This window comes from Aspergillus uvarum (genome assembly GCF_003184745.1).
Source record: "Aspergillus uvarum CBS 121591 unplaced genomic scaffold BO82scaffold_54, whole genome shotgun sequence".
Taxonomy (NCBI): Eukaryota; Fungi; Ascomycota; class Eurotiomycetes; order Eurotiales; family Aspergillaceae; genus Aspergillus; species Aspergillus uvarum.
In genome coordinates this window covers 108,656-126,104 of record NW_020291351.1, presented here as the reverse complement: position 1 = coordinate 126,104, position 17,449 = coordinate 108,656, and the positions used below count along the sequence as shown (strand labels likewise).

The following is a 17,449-nucleotide window of genomic DNA, read 5'->3' as shown; positions in this document are numbered from 1 at the left end:
CCAAAGAGATCAAGCAGATGCAGGCGAAGAACAAAAACGCCCCCTACTGATGCGTCGCTGCCAGCAGACTGGGCATCGCACGGGAGCAGCCGAAGTAGAAGGCCCAATGGAACGCCATGAAGATGGAGACATTGAGCGACCGGATGCGGATGGGGAACACCTCCGACCTGACCAAGTAGGGAATGCTGAACCTAAGGAGAATATGAGGATTATACGGATAAGATGTGTGACGTAGATTAATGACGTGCGTAATGCGTTGTAGGTTGGGTCATGCTGATGCCTTAATCTGATGTGAACGATAGCATGTATGAGTTGATAGCTGAATCGCGCGTATCTGGCACCAGCGTCTGTTGCGATTCCTGATTATGTTCGACCCATGAGAATCCATTCCATACAGACTACCCTAAGGACGCGGCGGAAAATCTCCGGCCAGCGCTGGAAAACTTCCGGGGCGGTTCTCGGAGCGGCGCCGGGTTATAAGGACCACCACGCATGCCAGATGATCCTGTAGCACTACATCCCAGATCTACACGATAATTCCCTGACAGCTCCTTTTAACCTCCCCAGTCAACTCTATCAACACGATTCACAACCCAAAATGGGCTCCATCACCCCACTCCGCACCGGCACAACCCCCCATCCCTACACCCTCTCCAACCCCTTCCGCACGCGCATCCTTGCCGGCGAGATCACCCCCCTGATGTCCATCAAGTTCATCACCAGCAACGAGATCCCGATGATGTGCAAGATGGCCGGGGTGCACGCCCTCTTCATCGACATGGAGCATTCGGCGATGGACCTACACCAGGTGGGCCAGCTGATCCTGGCCTGCAACTACGCAGGCGTGTCGGCCGTGGTGCGCAGCCCCAGCAAGTCCCACTGACACATCAGCCGGATCCTCGACGCCGGGGCGTCAGCGATCGTCGTCCCCCACATCGAGACGCTCGACGAGGTGCACGCCCTCGTCCAAGCCGCCGAGTACGCGCCGCTCGGGGCCCGCGGCTGCACCAATAACCTCCCTGCCTTCAATTTCCAACATGTGCCGACCCGGACGCTGAAAGAGGTGCTGAATCGCGAGACGATGCTGATCCCAATGATTAAGGCCCGTTTAGCCGGGGGCTGGACGATCGTCGACGACAGCCAGGCGTAGGTGGTCGCGTAGACACTGTACGTTCCGCAGTAGATTAAGAAAGTGAAGGCGTAGCGCGCCCAATGCTGAGACTCTGGTACTGCAACCAACAGGACGGCCGCGAGAATGGCCAACCCCTCCGACACGCCCGCGGGAATCGAGCGAGTCTGGCGCCTATCGGCGCACTGACCCCAGCCCACTGCCCAGAAGAAGCTCACAACGTAGGGTGGAGAGGTAAGCAGGAGCACGATGGTGTTGCTGGAGAACCCGATCTCTTTAATCAGCGTGGGGAAGAAGTGGGAGAGGGAGGTAGTGGCCGTCGTGGCCATCTGCATGCACGCAAAGATCCAGGTACGCACGTCCTTGCCGGTCCAGACCGATGCTCGGGACAGGGGCACGTTCTTGTATTTCAGCGCGTTCTCCGAGCCTGCGTCCTCGGCGAGGCGCGCCTGCGCTACGACTCGTTCGGCTTTGGTCGGCCATTTGCTAGTGGCGGGGAAATCGGGTAGAAATGCCATCGGCACGAGGGTCACGACCACGGTGGCAAGGCCTTCGATAATAAACAGCCATCGCCAGGATGCGAAGCGCGTGGCGTGATTCATTCCAGTCAGGATTCCGGCGGAAATGAGTCCAGCAAAAGTGTTCGACAGCAGGATGCCTAACACGAGCAATGCGGTTCGCACTCCAAGTTCCTTCTCTGTATACCAACGGCTGAGATAGAAGATGGCTCCGGGAAAGAAGGGGTCTTGGATAGAACCGAGCAGGAATCAGACTGCCATAATACTGCCGATGTTGCTGCCGTGCATCCGCTCACAATGGCCCAGACAATTATACATGAAGGCTATATATTAGGTCAGCTCCATCGGTCGCGTTTTAAGAACAGGCAGATCAACATGCCAGGTAGATGGAGGGTCGAATTTTGGTCATCAGCATAGTGGAGGGGAACTGCATGAGGATGTACCCGACTGAAAAGATGGAAATAGCCGTTTGATACTCCGCTCCCTTTAGGTAGTTGTTCTCTTGCAGTTCATAGACTCGAGCTTGCGTGGTGGAGTTTCGATCCAGGTAATTAAATAGGTATATAAGCAGTACCAAAGGTAGGATCCGACGATCGATCTTTTTCAGCAGCGCACCCTTGGTCTTGCGAGCAAACTCTGAAGTATAGCCCCGATAGGTAGCCATCACCCCGGACCCTCCGTCGGCTGCACAATCCTCGACCCAGACATTCTCGGGTTTAGCTTCATGCTCCACTTCGTCTTTGCTGAGACTGTGCACGCTCATCCCGAAGATTGGGGTGGAGAATACAAGAGACAGTTTAGATTTCACACAATAGTCGTGAGTCAAAGTTCTATGAAGACATAAATGCAGGAACAACAGCCTCCTCTTCCGCAGACCAGCTTGAGATATTTATCAGGGCCTGCAGTTCCGAGACACTTCGTGGGGATAGGAATCCGGGGAAGTTGGGGGAAGGGACCAACAACCACCGTGGGAGACGGAGAATTGCCGACAGAAACGAGCTCGCAACTTAGGGTTGGTTCCAGACCGAGCGGGGTCGCCTTTCTTTGCGGGATATTCCCTCCACAGCTGGGCATGGGAAGCATGGTCCGCGCCGCGCTTGAAATACCTGGAGAGAATCGATCTCAGTCTATATGCTCGACTGTGAGGCAGTGCGCTTTACCGCCTGTGGGTGCGGCCAGCAGAATCACCAAGGAAGTCGCCGAATCATGCCTTCCTTGCTCCAACGCAACCAGAGCATCTATCTTCCTCTCGATGAGACCATCGTGAAGCAAGATGTGGCCACGACCTTCAGTAGTGAAAGTCGGCGTCAGATCAGAGATAGCAACTTCGCAGACTTCCACCTCCGAAGTTTCCGAGACTGCATGGCCGTCGCCCTGAGCATGCTGCTCTCCGGAAATCACGACTCCAGGGCAATTGCCCAGGGCTATTGCCAATGACTTACACAGCCTAGCTATGGAGCATCTTCCTGCCGTCCTGCAAAATAGTGAGGGCCTTAAAGTGGTCGAGTGTCTGCTGTTATTTATTCACTTCTCCATCCTCAGCCCCCGGGGAGGCTCCACCTGGCATTTGATTGGGCTAGCCATGAAGAAGTGCATCGCATTAAAGCTTCACAAGGAGCCACGGCCGGAGATTAATTTGACTGAAGCAGAGGTGCTCGAAAGAAAACGTATATCCTGGAGTCTCTACGTAGTGGATCGGTTAGTACACTCTGTTCCACGGCTGTGAGAAGCACCGTCTGATCATGCTGCAGGGCTGTCAGCTGCGTTATGGACCGACCGTTCAGTATTGATGATGAAGACATCACTATCAAAGTAAGCTTAATCTCTAGTGTCTCAAGGAAAACACTAAGAACCCGCATGTCCTAAAGGCAATCGAGTCCCCGGAAGGTCATCAGCATTACGTTCTCATGCACGCTAGACTCATGTCAAGAGTCCGCACACTAGCCTCCCAGTCTGCTTCCTTCCATAATCACAATATGCGTCATTGGAAAGACGTGGCTCTCCATGCCAAGGGTCCATCGCCGCTAGACACAGACCCTATTGCACAGCTCACCTGCCGGGGGTTCGTACAGATTTCAAAAGTTGCCCGAACAGCGTCACTGCCTCTTAGTATGATATTTCAAAGTGACCAGGAACTTTAGGAGAGTGTAGCGAATAGTGCCGGCAATATATCGACCAAAAATTCAATCGCTCCCAACAATAATGATTCACAGGGTCGTTCTTGGATTGGTATGATCTGTTCGCAGCGTGAGTACTCCTCGTCTGTCAGCCAGTTTCTCCCTTGAGTGGAGATACTAGCTTCATCAGCAAATACAGTGTGCTGCTGACGTTGGTCGGGGAGCGATTCACTTGCTTCAGGTCGATGTGCAGGCTGCTGTGGGATCTATCCGGTGTCGCCGCACATGGCGGAGGGAATGACTTGGTGAGTCTGCGGCAGGTCTGCACTGGGACAAACACTAATTCTCCGTCTGTGTAGACAGTCGAACAGCTACCGAAGACTTACCAGACGGTCTGTACCGTCTGATCGATCGGTTCCTGCAAATGATGAAGCAAAGCGCCTAGAAGTATGGTACCGGGAAATTCCCGACGGGAGATTTCCGACTCGTCCAGCAGAATGATCTTTACATATACACCCACAATCTCAGGTAATATCTACTACACTGACGCATTGCCTGATTCACTTATCGGCTCCATTGCATTCCAACACAGCACATTGATCATGGTACCCAGCATCGCTGAATCCTCATCCTCAGACGGTACCTCCACTTTCCCCAACCCCCCGTTTACGTCCTCGAAACCTTCCCCCCCAAAGCCATCGAACACGCCCGCATGCTCTTTCATCTCATCCAACCTGGTGACCTAGAGTTCAGCACTGGCGGCAAAATGCCAAGGCCCTGCTGAACCGGGGCTCGTACGTGACCGCCGCCGACATCGCCAGCTGCCCCAAGCTGGTCGCCATCGGCAAGCATGGGGAGGGGATCGACAACGTGGCCCGGGGGATCCGCTCCATCACGACGCAGCAGATGGCTAAGCCCGTCCCGAAGGAAATGTGCAACGGGCGCACGGTGCACGGCAGGTTCATCGGGATCATCGGGATGGGCAACTTCGGCCGCACGGTGGCGGAGATCTTCTACGGGGGGAATAACGCCCGCATTGTCGCGTATGATGCATACATGCCCGCCACCGGGGTCTGGGAGCATCTTCCGCATATCCGCGCCCAGAGTGTCGAGGAGGTGATCACGCAGGCGGATGTGCTATCGCTGCATCTGCCGCTGACAAAGGAGACACGCGGGATGCTGTCCTATGCGGAGATCAAGCAGATGAAGCCGGATGCCATCCTCATCAACGCGGCGCGTGGAGACATTGTCGATGAGGCAGGGCTCGAGCGGGCTCTATCCAAAGGCCACATTTGGGGTGCAGGGCTGAACTGCCACGAGCAGGAGCCTCCAAGTCGGGAGAAGTACGGGGCATTCTGAAAGAATCCGAACGTCATCAGTACGCCGCAGATCGGGGCAGCCACTTCAAGGGCGCAGCTGGCGAGCGCGACTGCTGCGGTCGATAATTTGCATGCTTATTTGTCCACATTATAATATAAGTCGGCAGTTTTCTTTCGCGGTCGGTCTGTTAGAGGCTTGTCTGTTTTTTGTTTTTCTTTTTTTTTTTTTTTTTTTCTCTCATTTCTATATTATGCCTCTTAGCATCAAGTTGCACATATCCATGCATAGTCATCCTATCAACCCTAGAAGTATTTATCGTCTCCTACCCGGTCTGCGCGACATTACTTCCAAAACGACTCTTGTTGCAATTCCGCTTGCAAGAGACTGTAGATTTTTCGGTGTTTCTGCTCCACCTCTAAGTAGTACCTGCTTCGAAACTGATTAGTGTTCACGGAACGTGCCTCGGAGAAAACATCGGGATGTATGTATTAGCTTGATTATGAATATCTCCATCCCGGATCGCTTAAAGAAGGTTGCCCGCTCAACCAATTGGTAAACAAAGGCTCTATGGTCGGCATTCCTTAATTTACCAGACCCAGATTACCTCCTCATGCAATCTATTGCGTTCGAATGTTTCGACCTCAAGCTAATGAGCACTATTGTCGCAAGTGCTTACAGGGATCACGCGGGATAGGAGCTGGTTCCTTGCGAGAGAGGGCTTGGGAGTAGATGGGAACTACAGTTAACGAACCCTGCTTTCCCCCCTTTGCTACAAAAGCTTGTTTGTCCCAGTAGGAGTATTTTACAGGCAAAGGGAGTACAATGTTCCAATTTATTCCGGCCAGATTACACCGGACTAGACGAGACCGAGACTAGGACTCAATCCATGGAAAATTCATCGGAGACAGAGGTGGAACTACAGACCCTGGTCAAACGCTCCGGCGACGCGACCTGTTGTAGGCAAAGGCCCCGGTATTACATAGTAGCGTCGCACCGTTCCTGACGCCCACAATCTCCCCGACAAGCCAAGAGTGGAGAACCGGGGTTTTGAAACCGGTGACACGCGAACATGCCCCAGTCCGTATCCACGCCCGCTCTGCGTCTAACGCAGCAGCCGTTAGGAGATCGGAGCGGAGGGCCGAGCGACATACCATTATATTTGATTCCACAAGCCCCCACAAGTTCAGTAACCCCTTGCGACGCCTGACAGACTCTCCGACTTCATCCTCAATATGCGTTATCCATCCCTTTTTTCCGTGTTGGCGGCGACGACCTGCGCAATTGCAGCCTCGGTGCAGACCGTGCCGGACGAACTGGCTACGGTTGGAGACCCGTCGGTGATTCTGAGTGTCTCGTATGCTGTTAGGTCCACGGCCGTGAAAGTCACCCCCGGCGTGAACCTGAACTCCTCCAGTAAGCTTTCTCTCCCCCACAGACACCATTGCGCATGGAAGTTGAAAGTAACGACTTGTCAGTCACTCACAATGCGCCCACCGTGCATCTGAACGAGACCACCCTCAGCGGCAGCGGACCCTACCTCTTCATGATGGTCGACCCGGACATCAACAGGACCAACCCGCTGTACGTGGGCATGCACACTATGGTCGTCAATCTGACCACGAGCGGCAACACGAGCACCGAGGACGCGATCTGCACGTACTTCTACCCGGAGCCCACGGCGGGGGCGGCGCACAATTACACTTTCTTGCTGTTCGAGCAGCCAGCCAACTTCACCGTGTCCAGGCAGTTTTCGCCGTACCTGGCGACCACCGCGCAGACCCCCTACAACCGGGTCAACTTCCCGCTGGTACAATTTATCAAGGAGGCGGCCTTGGGGGGGCCCGTCGCGGCCAATTTCTTCCGGGAGGCTGCGGAGAGTAATTCGACTGCGACGAGCTCGGGTGCCAGCACCACAACCACTGCCAACAGCACGGCCACGGGGAGCGCAGCGACCAGCAGCAGCACCCAGGAGGGGGCGACTACCAAGGTGGGTCAGAGTGGTTCTTATCTGATGAGTATGGTGGTGGTGGGTGCGTTGATGGTGGCAGTATGATTGCCGGTGAGGGGTGTGGGTGGTCCGACTGTGGCATTTTTGTACTGTACAATTGTACAATAATTCAATGATTAGAGAATTGAGAAGGGATGGCATTGCTTCGCTTGCGCCCGGCGACTTTCCACGCACCCTTCATAGTGTGGGTGGGGAATGCATTAGCAGCCTGCATGGCGTTGGGGCTAGCCTCGCTAGCCCTACTTTAGCCTGCCAGCCCCCAGCAGAAGTCACCAAGGCTTGTCCCTGCTCAAAATGTCTTGATTCTTTCTCGGGGTTTCTCTCCTTCTGGGCAAATTGAATTGTTATCTGTTGTCTACGGAGTAATCTCCAGTGCCATCCTGTCAAACTCAAACTCAAACAACTCCTCACCACAGGAACGTACGATGTTCGTGTAACCCTTCCCCTCCGAGACATCTCCATCCTGTCACGCGAATCCACCGATCTGCATCTCAATTCAAACCCACTGGAACTACTGACAACCAACAGCAAAGTGGATACCAGCATTCCCAGTGTTCCCAGTGTTACACCACGGCCAATGGAGCACTTTGGCCCCCAACTGATCCCTCCAGTCCGCCCACGAGCAAAACCGAGTAAGCCTCGACAAGGAGCCGGGCCGTGCGGTTAAGAGTCTTAGAGTCTTAATCAACAACCAAGATTCAATGCTATTCTCGCCAAATCACCGAACCCCGCCACGTCGGACTTGCCAGCCTGCTCGTCCTCGATTCCCGTTGCTTGGCTGGTGCTTACGCTCGTCTCGGCTCATCTCGTACACCACTTGTGCGCCAGCGCCAGTGCAGCTGCAGTTGCAGGTGCAGGTGCAGGGATACAGTGCCCATGTCCTCTCTGGACTCGTCAGGCTGACGGGACCGGACATGCTGCAGCATCGCCCAACCCCAACACCCATGTCTACCGCACTCCGTCTCTAAGACGCTTACTCCCTGCAGGGGGCCAGATCTTGCATCCCTCAAGCCGCTTGCTGAATAAAATGAAAGCCTCTCCCGGCTGATTGTTGGCCACTGGCCACTGGGCCTGCAGTGTTACTCTTGCTCTGACTGCTTGACTGACTGACTACATTATGGCCGCTTCGTTGCAACTGACCCCCGCGCAGGAGGCAGCGTGGGATCAATCCCGACAGGCCGCCATCCTGGGGGTGGTGATCACGATGTTGGTGCTGGGCAATCTGTCCGTCCCGATGCGCTTTTGGGCGCAGTGGCGCATCCAGAAGCGAGTGATGCCGGAGGATTACTGTCTCGTCGTGGCCTTATTGTTTGCCAACATCGTGTCGGCTGCCTTGCTGGCGGCCTGGTACAACGGGTTTGGGTTGCACGTCTGGCGGGTGGAAATGGAGGATCTGTCCATGGGGCACCTGCGCAATATCTTTCTCGTGAGCCAAATTGCCATTTTCCTTCCGAAATCTCCCCTGATGTCTTCGACTCCACTTCCTAACACTCCAGATCGGGTGATGGTAGAGCTTCTGGATCACCGCCGTCTTCAACGGCCCCTCGCTCTTCGCCACCAAACTCGCCCTCCTCCTCTACTACCGCCGGCTGTTCATCATCAACCAGCGCTGGATCCGCATCGCCTGGTGGGCGAACCTCATCTACGTCACGCTGTGGGTGGCCGGGTCAACAATCTTCTACATCCTGCAGTGTCTCCCCGCCAGTTATTACTGGGAGCGCGTCGACCCGCACTCCACGATCACACATGGGTCGTGCCCGCACAGCACCAACGTCATCGGCGTCCCGCTGATCCTCAACATCCTTTCCGACGTGACCATCCTCCTCCTCCCGGTCATCACGGTGACGACCCTGCAGATGCGCCTCATCCGAAAAATCGGGCTGGCCGCGGTCTTCTCGGTCGGTGTTGCGTACGTTTCTCTCCCGCCCCCGTCTGATATCCATTTACTCTTTATCTAACCTGAGCACGTTGGATAGAGCCTCAGCCAGTGCCCTCGCCCGCGTCCTCGTCCTAGAAGTTGGCACGGACGTGCAATCCGACGCGACATACAACACGGTCGCCTTCGAGGTGCTGTGCGTGGTGGAGCTGAACCTGGCCATCGTCTGCACGTGCGCAGTGCCCATCGCCTCGGTTCTGCGCATGGCGCGGACCAAGAGCCAGCACCACACCGACGGCTACGAGATGTACGACGGCGCCGCCGCCTCGAAACCGGGGCGCAGTCTGACCAAGACGCACTTCTCCACCATCACCACCCACGAAACCGGTGGTGTAGGTGGGGTTCGGACGGCCAGCACCGAGCAGCTGCATTACGGCACCGCGACGACCAGCTGCCCCACGAAACAAGAGGGGCGGTGGGAAGGAAGTTCAGCCGGGGATGCTGCGGGGGCCCATCAGATAATGGTGAAGGTAGATGTAGATGTGCGATAGCTTTTCTCTCCCTTCCTTGGGGTTTGATCATGTATATAGTGGGTACAGCTACCTACCCTTGCGAAGTACATTACTCTTCCACCACACGGCTCCCTAGACACAGTGTGAAACTAGTGAGCCCGCGTAGCACACCACCACAACATCCGCAGATTGGCATCCGCGAAGGGGGCATTTCGATTCTGCTCGATCTCCTCCGCCATGTACAGCCCCGCCTCGACCGTCCAGCCCGTGCCCGTGGCCCGCCCGACATCGGACCAAAACCCCTTGATCGACTCGACGTTGTGTCGGTAGTGCGTCGCCGTTGGGTCCTTGGTCATCCCCGTCATCGCATGCTCGCCCGCCAGCGTGCTGCCCATCTGCCGGCCGGCGATGATCGTTCCCGTGCCCGTTCCCGTTCCCGTGCCCGTTGCCTCGCGACACAACCGCACCAACCTGATCGCCACCCGCAGCTGCACCTCGTAATTCCACATGTGGAAGAGCGAGCTCGCAAATACGACCGAGATCCGGCCCTGCAGGGTGCGGGCGATGTCTCCGGCCTCGAACGCCTCGGTGCCGGGGGCCGCGAGATCGCCAACGGCGAAGGTCGCCGCGAAGCGATCGTGGTCTCGGAAGAGCTGGTACCCCAGCTCGATGAAGATCTGCTCCAAGTCGCACCCGTACAGCTGCGTGGTCGGGATGCCCTGGTCGGCGAGGAAGCGCAGCTCCTGGGCGAAGCAGCACCCCGCGTCGAGGAAGCCGGCGGTCGGGTTGGTACGCAGGTGCTCTAGGATCTGGGGGTAGAAGGGGAGATGCTGCAGGTTGAAGGAGAGGAAGCGCATTTGCCCGATGCAGGCGTATTGGTATACTTCGAAGGCTTCATTGCGCTGTTTGCGGGGAATATTATTAGGTGGGTTAGGAGGGGCGGAGAGGCGGAGAAGCGAGGGGCGAGGGGCTGTGTCATGGAGATAGAGGGGCTACGCACCACGGCTAAGACGTGCGGAATGACTTCGTCGGGGCTCAGTCCGCTGTAACTCTCCAGGACGCGGCGAGCATCCGGGTTGATGCTCTCCACGTGTTCCTGGAACCAGGAGGGCTTGGGGCGGGATTGACCGTCGGCCGTCATTGTGAGTGAGGGCTGAGGTTAGAGGCTGAATGATAGTTGTCGTTGTTGCTGTTATAGACACGGAAAGACGCCGACCGTGCTGCCGTCAGACGAGATAAAAGAGGCTGACAGGGGGCGGGGGGGGAAGATTTGAGGTCCACCGGCTGTGATCTGAGTGGGGGAGGAGGAGATGCAGGATGGCACTCATTTGCCGAATTAGGGCTTAGTGAGGCCGTACTAAGACCACCGACGTGATCAGCCTAAAGCTAAGCAATCCTGTCAAAGCGCTAACACTCCAAGCCACGGCCAGTCTGCTCCAATCGAATCATGCAGTGAAGCCGTCAGGCTCGCCACTTCGTTGTGAATTGTTCTGCAGCCAAAATGCAGCCTCCCGAGACGAGTTCTTCACCGTCACGGGCCCATCGAACAAGACTCACCCCCCAAATTTCAAGTCCCACCATGTGAGGCCAGCATTTTCTTCTGAATCATTGTTTTCTTTCTTGTTGCCATTCCTCCGCAACACCCCCCTGTCACAGATACAGACAGGGATTCCTGAATATCCCTGCACATCCCCACCGACATCATTCCTAATGCATCCTACGGGAGAGACAGCATTGGCCAATGGACATGGCTCGTCCTCGTCGCAGACAGACGACGAACCCACGAGTCTACCGGCTATCTTAGACGCCGCGGCCAGGAGTTCGACAGGAATCTGCATCTATTCCCCCGGAGAGACGAGCGGAAGTCCGACGCGATGGAGCTACGCCGATCTCGCTGGTCGCGCCCACGAGGATGCATCGTTACTCCTCCACCAGGTTGACGACAGCCCCGTGGTGCTCATCCACCTGGACAACCATGCAGACAACATCCGCTGGTTCTGGGCAGTGGCCTACGCCGGTCTTCTCCCGGCTCTGTCGACGCCGCTCTCGCAAAACGCACCCCAACGCGCGCAACATCTACAACATCTGCACGATCTGCTCGAAAACCCCCTAATCCTGACCTCGGCCACTTTGATCGCTCGGTTCCCGGAACTCCAGCAACCGCGCACTCTGACCATTGAGCAGTTAGGCCACACGACTCCTAAGCACGATGCTACAACCGCGCGGTCGCGTCCGCGCCAGGGGACGGAATCAGCAGTGCTGATGCTTACCTCTGGCAGCACCGGTCATGCGAAAGCCGTCTCTCTGACTGTGCCCCAAGTGGTGGCCGCCCTGCGAAGCAAGAGCCGCGCAGAGACCTATACCGGTCGCTCAATCCTGTTGAACTGGATCGGGCTGGACCACGTCGCCAACCTGTTGGAGATCCACCTGAATGCGATCTTTACTGCTTCGGAGCAAGTGCAGGTGCAGGCGCGAGATGTGATCGCCGACCCCTTGGTTTTTTTGCAGCTCATTGAACGCCATCGCGTATCCCATACCTTTGCGCCCAACTTCTTCCTGGCTCTGCTACGGCAGCAACTTGCCGCTCTGGAGGAGAATAACGGGCTCCCAGCCATTGATCTCTCCTCTCTGAGGGCGATCGTCACCGGGGGCGAGGCGAATGTAGTCGAGCTGGCGCAGACGCTCACTCGGCAGCTCGCGCAGCTGGGCACCGTCGACTCTGTCCTCTGCATCGCCTACGGTCTCACTGAGGCCTGCGCTGCGCTCACCTACGGCCGGTTCGACCCCGTCTACGAAGCGCAGCAGGAACACGAGTTCGCCTCGGTGGGAAAAACCGTCGACCACGCCCGGGTCCGCATCCAACCCTCTCCAGGCGTCTCCGCCGCTCCGTCAGAGGTCGGGGAGGTCCAACTGTCAGGCCCCGTGGTCTTCAGCCAGTATTACCGCTGTCCGGAGGTGACCCAGCGCGCCTTCACGACCGATGGCTGGTTCCGCACGGGCGACCGGGGATATCTAGACGCGGCAGGGCGACTCAACCTCGCCGGACGCGACAAGGAGATCCTGGTGATCAACGGGGTGAACTACTCACCGCAGGAGATCGAGACGGTGCTGGAGAAGGCGCAGATCCCGGGCCTCTTGCCCGCACACTTTGCGGTGTTCGCCCACCGACCGTCGGGCAGCGACACGGAGGGCTACTGCGTGATCTACAGCCCTAACAACCCCATCGCCGACCCCGTCCAGCGTGACCGCACCGCCGAGAGCGTCGCCAGCATCGCCAGCACGATCCCCCACGTCCGCCCCAGCTGGGTCATCCCCGTGCCTGCCAACCGGCTCCAGAAGTCCTCCCTGGGTAAACTCTCCCGCACGAAGCTCCAAACCGAGTTCCTGGCCGGGGTCTTCGACGCGAGCATGATCCGCTCCCAGGGCCCCATCCAGTCTGCGCGCACCACCCCTCGCCAACCCCCCACCACGCCCACCGAATCCGCCATTGTCGCTGTGCTCGAGACGATGCTCGACCTCCCCGCCGCGGTCATCTCGGTCGACAAGACCATCTTCGAGCTGGGGGTGACCTCCATCACGCTGTTCCGGTTCGAGCAGCTGCTCCGCGCTCGGCTCGGCTTCGCCGCGGGCGTCTCGCTGATCACCTTCCTCAACAGCCCCGTGGTGCGCAACATCGCCTACACGATCGACCACGCGGCCTCGACGCAATACAACCCGGTCGTGCCGCTGCAGACGCGCGGCGACAAGCCGCCCCTGTGGCTCGTCCACCCGGCCTCGGGCAACGTACTAGCCTTTTTGCCGCTGGCGCGCACCCTGACCGACCGACCCCTCTACGGCCTCACGGCACGGGGGCTCGACAACCACGGCCAGCTGTTCGAGAGCATCCCCCAGATGGCGGACACCTACTACACGCACGTCAAACGCGTGCAGCCGCGGGGGCCGTACGCATTGACGGGGTATTCGCTGGGGACGACCGTGGCCTTCGAGCTGGCCAAGCGACTCGAAGCCCACGGCGACGAGGTCGCCTTCTGCGCCGCCCTCGACTCGCCGCCGCACATCATCCCGCTGGTTCAACATCTGGACTGGACGCGCGCCGCGATCCGCGTGACCTATTTCCTGGGACTGATCCCCCAGGACTCGGTCCCGCGCTACGAATCCGACCTCGCCGACTTGCCCCGCGACCAAGTGATCGCCCGGTTACTGGAAACCGCCTCCCCGGAGCAGCGCGCAAAGCTGAGCCTCACCCCGGAGCAGCTCACGGCCATCGTCTACGTGACGGACAACTTCGGGGAGATGGGGCGCAAGTACGTACCCAGCGGGACGGTGCGGAAGATGGACGTGTTCCACTGCATCCCGCTGCATTCGGTGTGCGTCGACCGCCGCAAATGGATCGAAGGGTTTCTGGGGGCCTGGCAGCATTTCTCCCGGGAGGAGGTCGGGTTTGTGGAATGTGAGGGCGATCATGCCGATATGCTGAATCCGCAGTTTGTGGAGGGGTTCGAGGCGAGGTTGAGGCGGGTGTTGGAGGAGAGGGGGTTGTAGGTGCTTTTTCCCCTCCACTGCTGTTTCGCTATTCCAGTTCGAGGATCTGGTGACGTCTATGTTTTGGGAGGTTTGGTCTTTTGTAGGTGATGTAATGTTATTTCTTATCAGTAAAGCTGCGATACTACCATGTCTATCTCCAGTGGTAGTTGTTATTTATTTCTTTTACCGCTATTCTTGTAAAATTCATTGATAGTTTTAATTCTCTGTTCCTCGGCTATTGGAATCTGGAATAAATCAACAGCACCACCGATTTTCGGACCTCGCGGTCCTCGACAGGAACAGATTCTACTGCCCTTGCAGCGGCCACTGGACCAGCGTCGTGGCGTTGCCCGTCAGCGTGAAAGACAGTACCGCCGATCGCTCGTTGTTCAACGCCAGCTCGTAGGGCCCCGGATAAATGACGCGGTTGCCCTGCGCGTCGGTGCGGGCGAGGCTATCCAGCGTCACAGGGACTGACATGCGCTTTGACGCCTGCGGATCCAGTGGGCCGATGCGGTCGAATCCGACGAGCCATTTGTTTGGGTGCGGCCGGGGGCCGGCGGTGGTGTTGGCGAAGATCATGGCCGTGTAGTCGGAGACCACCTCGCCGGTGTTGGTGACCTCGACGGTAAAGTTCAAGACGGGGAGCTGCTCGGCGAGGTTGTACCCGGCGTGAGGCCGGGCCAGGAGGGCGCCAATGTCGAAGGAGCGTTCTTGTTCTTGCCCAGGGCCAGCGAGGGCTGTCTCGAAGGTGGTGTAGAACAACCCATGTCCGAAAGCGTAGACCGGCTCGCCCGTGTACCACATATAGGTCTGGCCGGGGTTGTCGCCGCGGGGCCGCAGGCTCATGTCGGTGGCTGGGAACTGCAGGGCGTACTCGGCGGGATACTGCGTCGTGGTCAGTCGCCCCGCCGGCGCTCGCTGGCCGGTGAGGATGTCCCACAACGCCTGGCCGCCAGCCTGGCCGGGGTATCCGCCCCAGAGCAGGGCCCCGACCTTCTGGCTGGCCTTCAGCGAGGACGAGTCCACTTGGCCGCCGCCCATCTGCAGCACCACCAGCGGCTTGCCGAGTTCCCCGAGCCGGTGGATCAACTCCAGCTGATTTCCGGGCCAGGTGATGTTCTCGCGGTCTAGTTCCTCGGCCTCCAGGGTGTTATCGATCCCGCCGGCGAAGATAATGACATCGGACCTCTCTGCAGCAGCTAACGCGGCGGCGAAGCCAGTGGTGACGTTGGACGTGATGTTGGTGCCGAAGGCATAGTTGACCTCCAGCCCGGAGGCCTGCACCGCAGCGAGGGGGCTGATGAGGAAGGGTGCGACGCCGTAGTAGTTGCCCAGCATTTGCTCTGTGGCATTCGCCCACGGTCCGATTAGGGCCACCCGCTGCACGCCCTTCGAGAGCGGCAGGACGCCATCATTCTTGAGAAGAACCGCCCCGGCCACCGCCGCCTCGTACGCCACATTCCAGCGGTCGGTGCGCACAACATCCGACCAACGTAGATCGCGGTACGGCGCGTCCGGTCCGTCAAAGTACCCCGCGCTCACAAGATTGGAGTAGAACCGGGTCACCGCCCGCTCGATCTCGCTCCGGGATATCTGGCCCTGGGTCAAGGACTCGTTGAGGGTGGTCGGGTACGAGATCCCGCAGTCGATATCTGTGCCAGCGCGCAAGGACATGGCTGAGGCGCTCGACAGATTGGCCGCGTATCCGTGCGGATTGAAGACATTGTACACCGCATCGCAATCGGAGGCCATGTAACCATCTTCGATAAAGCCCCACGAGTCACGGACGAGGGTCTGGAGAAGGAAGGTGTTGGCGGAGCTGGGCACTCCGTTGACGGCATTGTAGGACGGCATCACACTGCGGACTTGCGCGTCCCTGACCGCGACCACAAACTGCGGGGTGAAGTACTCGGCCAGATCCTGCTGGGTGATGTTCAGATCATTACCGAAGCGTGACCGCTGGTGCCAGTTCTCAATGTCGTAGCCGGCGAAATGCTTTGCGGTCGCGATGATCTTCGGGCGTGTCGCATTGCCCTGCAGCCCCGTGATGTATTCGTAGGCGTACGCCGAGCACAGGCAGTTTGCGTCCTCCCCGGGGGTCTCTTGTCCACGGCCCCAGACCGGATGTCGAAAGGAGTTGATATTGGGCGAGAATGCGTTCAACCCGTATCGGCCTGCATTATTGAAAGCGCGTCCTTGGGTTGCAATGATCTGGGCAATCTGGTGGATCAAAGTACGATTGAGAGCCGCCATGGTCAGGATGGGTGATGGAAAGGAGGTCGACCAGCTGAAAGGTCCGGAATCGGTGAAATTGGCGAGACGGAGGCCATGCAGTGCTTCATTCCAGATCTGATATGGCGGCAGTCCCAGGCGAGGGATGGCAGGGATGCGGTTTCCGGTGCTATTGATGAGCTCCTCAAGAGTCATCATGGATGTAAGGGCAGCCGCTCGATCATGAGCGCTAACAGTGCGGTCACAGACCAGACTTCCACGCAAGGGGCCATTGGAGCAGTCCGGGAACGAGAAGTCGACCAGATCGGTGCTCAGGGGGGACAGATCCGGATGGGCGACGATATTATAATCGACATAGCTCGTATTGACCTGCGCGAAGGCCGTCGGCGTGAGCGCCACGAGGGCGACAACGATTGCAGTGGCAACCATGGCAGATATTGACAGATGATTAAGCTCCTTTTTCTGCTTCACGTCTTGCTCCTTGACTATATATGTTCCTCCCTTCATGGGCAAGCCAACTTTTACCCGCTCCAGTACTGCAAACTCTGGGATTATCATTGTATTCGGCAGTCGCCCGGTCGATCTTCCCCCAGCGCATTCCATTCAGCCTGAATCCGGGCAATTCATGAGTGGGGTCAACGAGGGTCGTACAGATCTGTTGGGGCAGGGGGAGGGGGAGGGGGAGGGGGGATGAGAGGGGATGAGAGGGCCATCGTCCCTCATATTGTCGCATACCTTTCACTGTGGCTCAGAACAATAGACAACACTATTCATCGTCAGGGTGTGATCATGCAAGGCCCCTAATATAAATCGTCGTAGCCTTATCGATGCTTTGCGTTACGGCTGACAGTGGCAACAACCAGTCGGAACGGCATTGAAATCAAGCCCGAGACCCTGTTGCTGATGTAAAGCAGCGTGGCTACGTGCAATTAAGCGTCAATTCTCGCCCCACTGACAAGATTATTTAGCCTGAATGCGCCGATATTCTGGAGCTCTGAAAGTATCATCCTCAGCTTGTCTGCAATGCTGTGTAGACCTAGGAAATATCTTAAGGGAGTGATCGATCTGGGCTGCGTGACGTCAGCCACCACTAGACTCAAAGAACTGAATTTAGCTGCCTGCACCCTCTTATAGTAGCCTCATTCATACAATCTGATGTCATTGTGCAGTCGATTCAAACTTTGTGCGATTATCATTTCCATCCTGACAC

At 57.5% G+C, this 17,449-nt stretch overlaps 8 protein-coding genes across 8 annotated transcripts; 5 read left to right on the top strand and 3 right to left on the bottom strand.

Annotated features, from left to right (window-relative positions):
• The first annotated feature begins 681 nt into the window (after window positions 1-681).
• BO82DRAFT_357169 (uncharacterized protein) lies at window positions 682-957 on the top strand. Its single transcript, XM_025635946.1, has one exon. The coding sequence runs from the start codon at window positions 701-703 to the stop codon at window positions 881-883; it is 183 nt and encodes a 60-aa protein (XP_025488826.1). The 5' UTR covers window positions 682-700; the 3' UTR covers window positions 884-957.
• An 85-nt stretch (window positions 958-1,042) lies between these two features.
• BO82DRAFT_434853 (MFS general substrate transporter) lies at window positions 1,043-2,410 on the bottom strand (the record flags this gene model as incomplete). The annotated part of the gene is made up of 4 exons (XM_025640973.1): window positions 1,043-1,215; window positions 1,241-1,874; window positions 1,944-1,970; window positions 2,023-2,410. 4 exons carry the CDS (start codon window positions 2,408-2,410, stop codon window positions 1,185-1,187), a joined length of 1,080 nt encoding a protein of 359 aa, XP_025488825.1. The 3' UTR covers window positions 1,043-1,184.
• A 1,956-nt stretch (window positions 2,411-4,366) lies between these two features.
• BO82DRAFT_421433 (uncharacterized protein) lies at window positions 4,367-5,123 on the top strand (the record flags this gene model as incomplete). Its single annotated transcript, XM_025640165.1, has 2 exons — window positions 4,367-4,369; window positions 4,518-5,123. 2 exons carry the CDS (start codon window positions 4,367-4,369, stop codon window positions 5,121-5,123), a joined length of 609 nt encoding a protein of 202 aa, XP_025488824.1.
• A 939-nt stretch (window positions 5,124-6,062) lies between these two features.
• Window positions 6,063-7,172, top strand: BO82DRAFT_394497 (YbhB/YbcL family Raf kinase inhibitor-like protein). Its single transcript, XM_025638744.1, has 2 exons — window positions 6,063-6,497; window positions 6,560-7,172. Exons 1-2 carry the CDS (start codon window positions 6,317-6,319, stop codon window positions 7,135-7,137), a joined length of 759 nt encoding a protein of 252 aa, XP_025488823.1. The 5' UTR covers window positions 6,063-6,316; the 3' UTR covers window positions 7,138-7,172.
• Window positions 7,173-8,043: 871 nt separating this feature from the next.
• On the top strand, window positions 8,044-9,618 carry BO82DRAFT_394496 (uncharacterized protein). The gene is made up of 3 exons (XM_025638743.1): window positions 8,044-8,518; window positions 8,604-9,001; window positions 9,069-9,618. The coding sequence occupies exons 1-3, from the start codon at window positions 8,210-8,212 to the stop codon at window positions 9,517-9,519; spliced, it is 1,158 nt and encodes a 385-aa protein (XP_025488822.1). The 5' UTR covers window positions 8,044-8,209; the 3' UTR covers window positions 9,520-9,618.
• Window positions 9,619-9,629: 11 nt separating this feature from the next.
• BO82DRAFT_377074 (uncharacterized protein) lies at window positions 9,630-10,621 on the bottom strand (the record flags this gene model as incomplete). Its single annotated transcript, XM_025637561.1, has 2 exons — window positions 9,630-10,382; window positions 10,481-10,621. 2 exons carry the CDS (start codon window positions 10,619-10,621, stop codon window positions 9,630-9,632), a joined length of 894 nt encoding a protein of 297 aa, XP_025488821.1.
• Window positions 10,622-11,034: 413 nt separating this feature from the next.
• BO82DRAFT_357165 (putative NRPS-like enzyme) lies at window positions 11,035-14,194 on the top strand. The gene has a single exon (XM_025635945.1). It carries the CDS (start codon window positions 11,191-11,193, stop codon window positions 14,020-14,022), a length of 2,832 nt encoding a protein of 943 aa, XP_025488820.1. The 5' UTR covers window positions 11,035-11,190; the 3' UTR covers window positions 14,023-14,194.
• A 58-nt stretch (window positions 14,195-14,252) lies between these two features.
• Window positions 14,253-16,668, bottom strand: BO82DRAFT_394493 (beta-xylosidase; the record flags this gene model as incomplete). The annotated part of the gene is made up of 1 exon (XM_025638742.1): window positions 14,253-16,668. One exon carries the CDS (start codon window positions 16,666-16,668, stop codon window positions 14,311-14,313), a length of 2,358 nt encoding a protein of 785 aa, XP_025488819.1. The 3' UTR covers window positions 14,253-14,310.
• Between the last annotated feature and the right edge of the window lie 781 nt (window positions 16,669-17,449).

What these genes read in the sequence shown, in the direction of transcription:
- BO82DRAFT_357169 (XM_025635946.1), top strand. Translation starts at nt 701, where the DNA reads ATGTCCATCAAGTTCATCACCAGCAACGAGATCCCGATGATGTGCAAG.
- BO82DRAFT_394497 (XM_025638744.1), top strand. Translation starts at nt 6,317, where the DNA reads ATGCGTTATCCATCCCTTTTTTCCGTGTTGGCGGCGACGACCTGCGCA. An exon ending in CGTGAACCTGAACTCCTCCA is followed by an intron (nt 6,498 to 6,559) that starts GTAAGCTTTCTC and finishes ACGACTTGTCAG; the next exon opens with TCACTCACAATGCGCCCACC.
- BO82DRAFT_394496 (XM_025638743.1), top strand. Translation starts at nt 8,210, where the DNA reads ATGGCCGCTTCGTTGCAACTGACCCCCGCGCAGGAGGCAGCGTGGGAT. An exon ending in ACCTGCGCAATATCTTTCTC is followed by an intron (nt 8,519 to 8,603) that starts GTGAGCCAAATT and finishes GGGTGATGGTAG; the next exon opens with AGCTTCTGGATCACCGCCGT. An exon ending in GTCTTCTCGGTCGGTGTTGC is followed by an intron (nt 9,002 to 9,068) that starts GTACGTTTCTCT and finishes CACGTTGGATAG; the next exon opens with AGCCTCAGCCAGTGCCCTCG.
- BO82DRAFT_357165 (XM_025635945.1), top strand. Translation starts at nt 11,191, where the DNA reads ATGCATCCTACGGGAGAGACAGCATTGGCCAATGGACATGGCTCGTCC.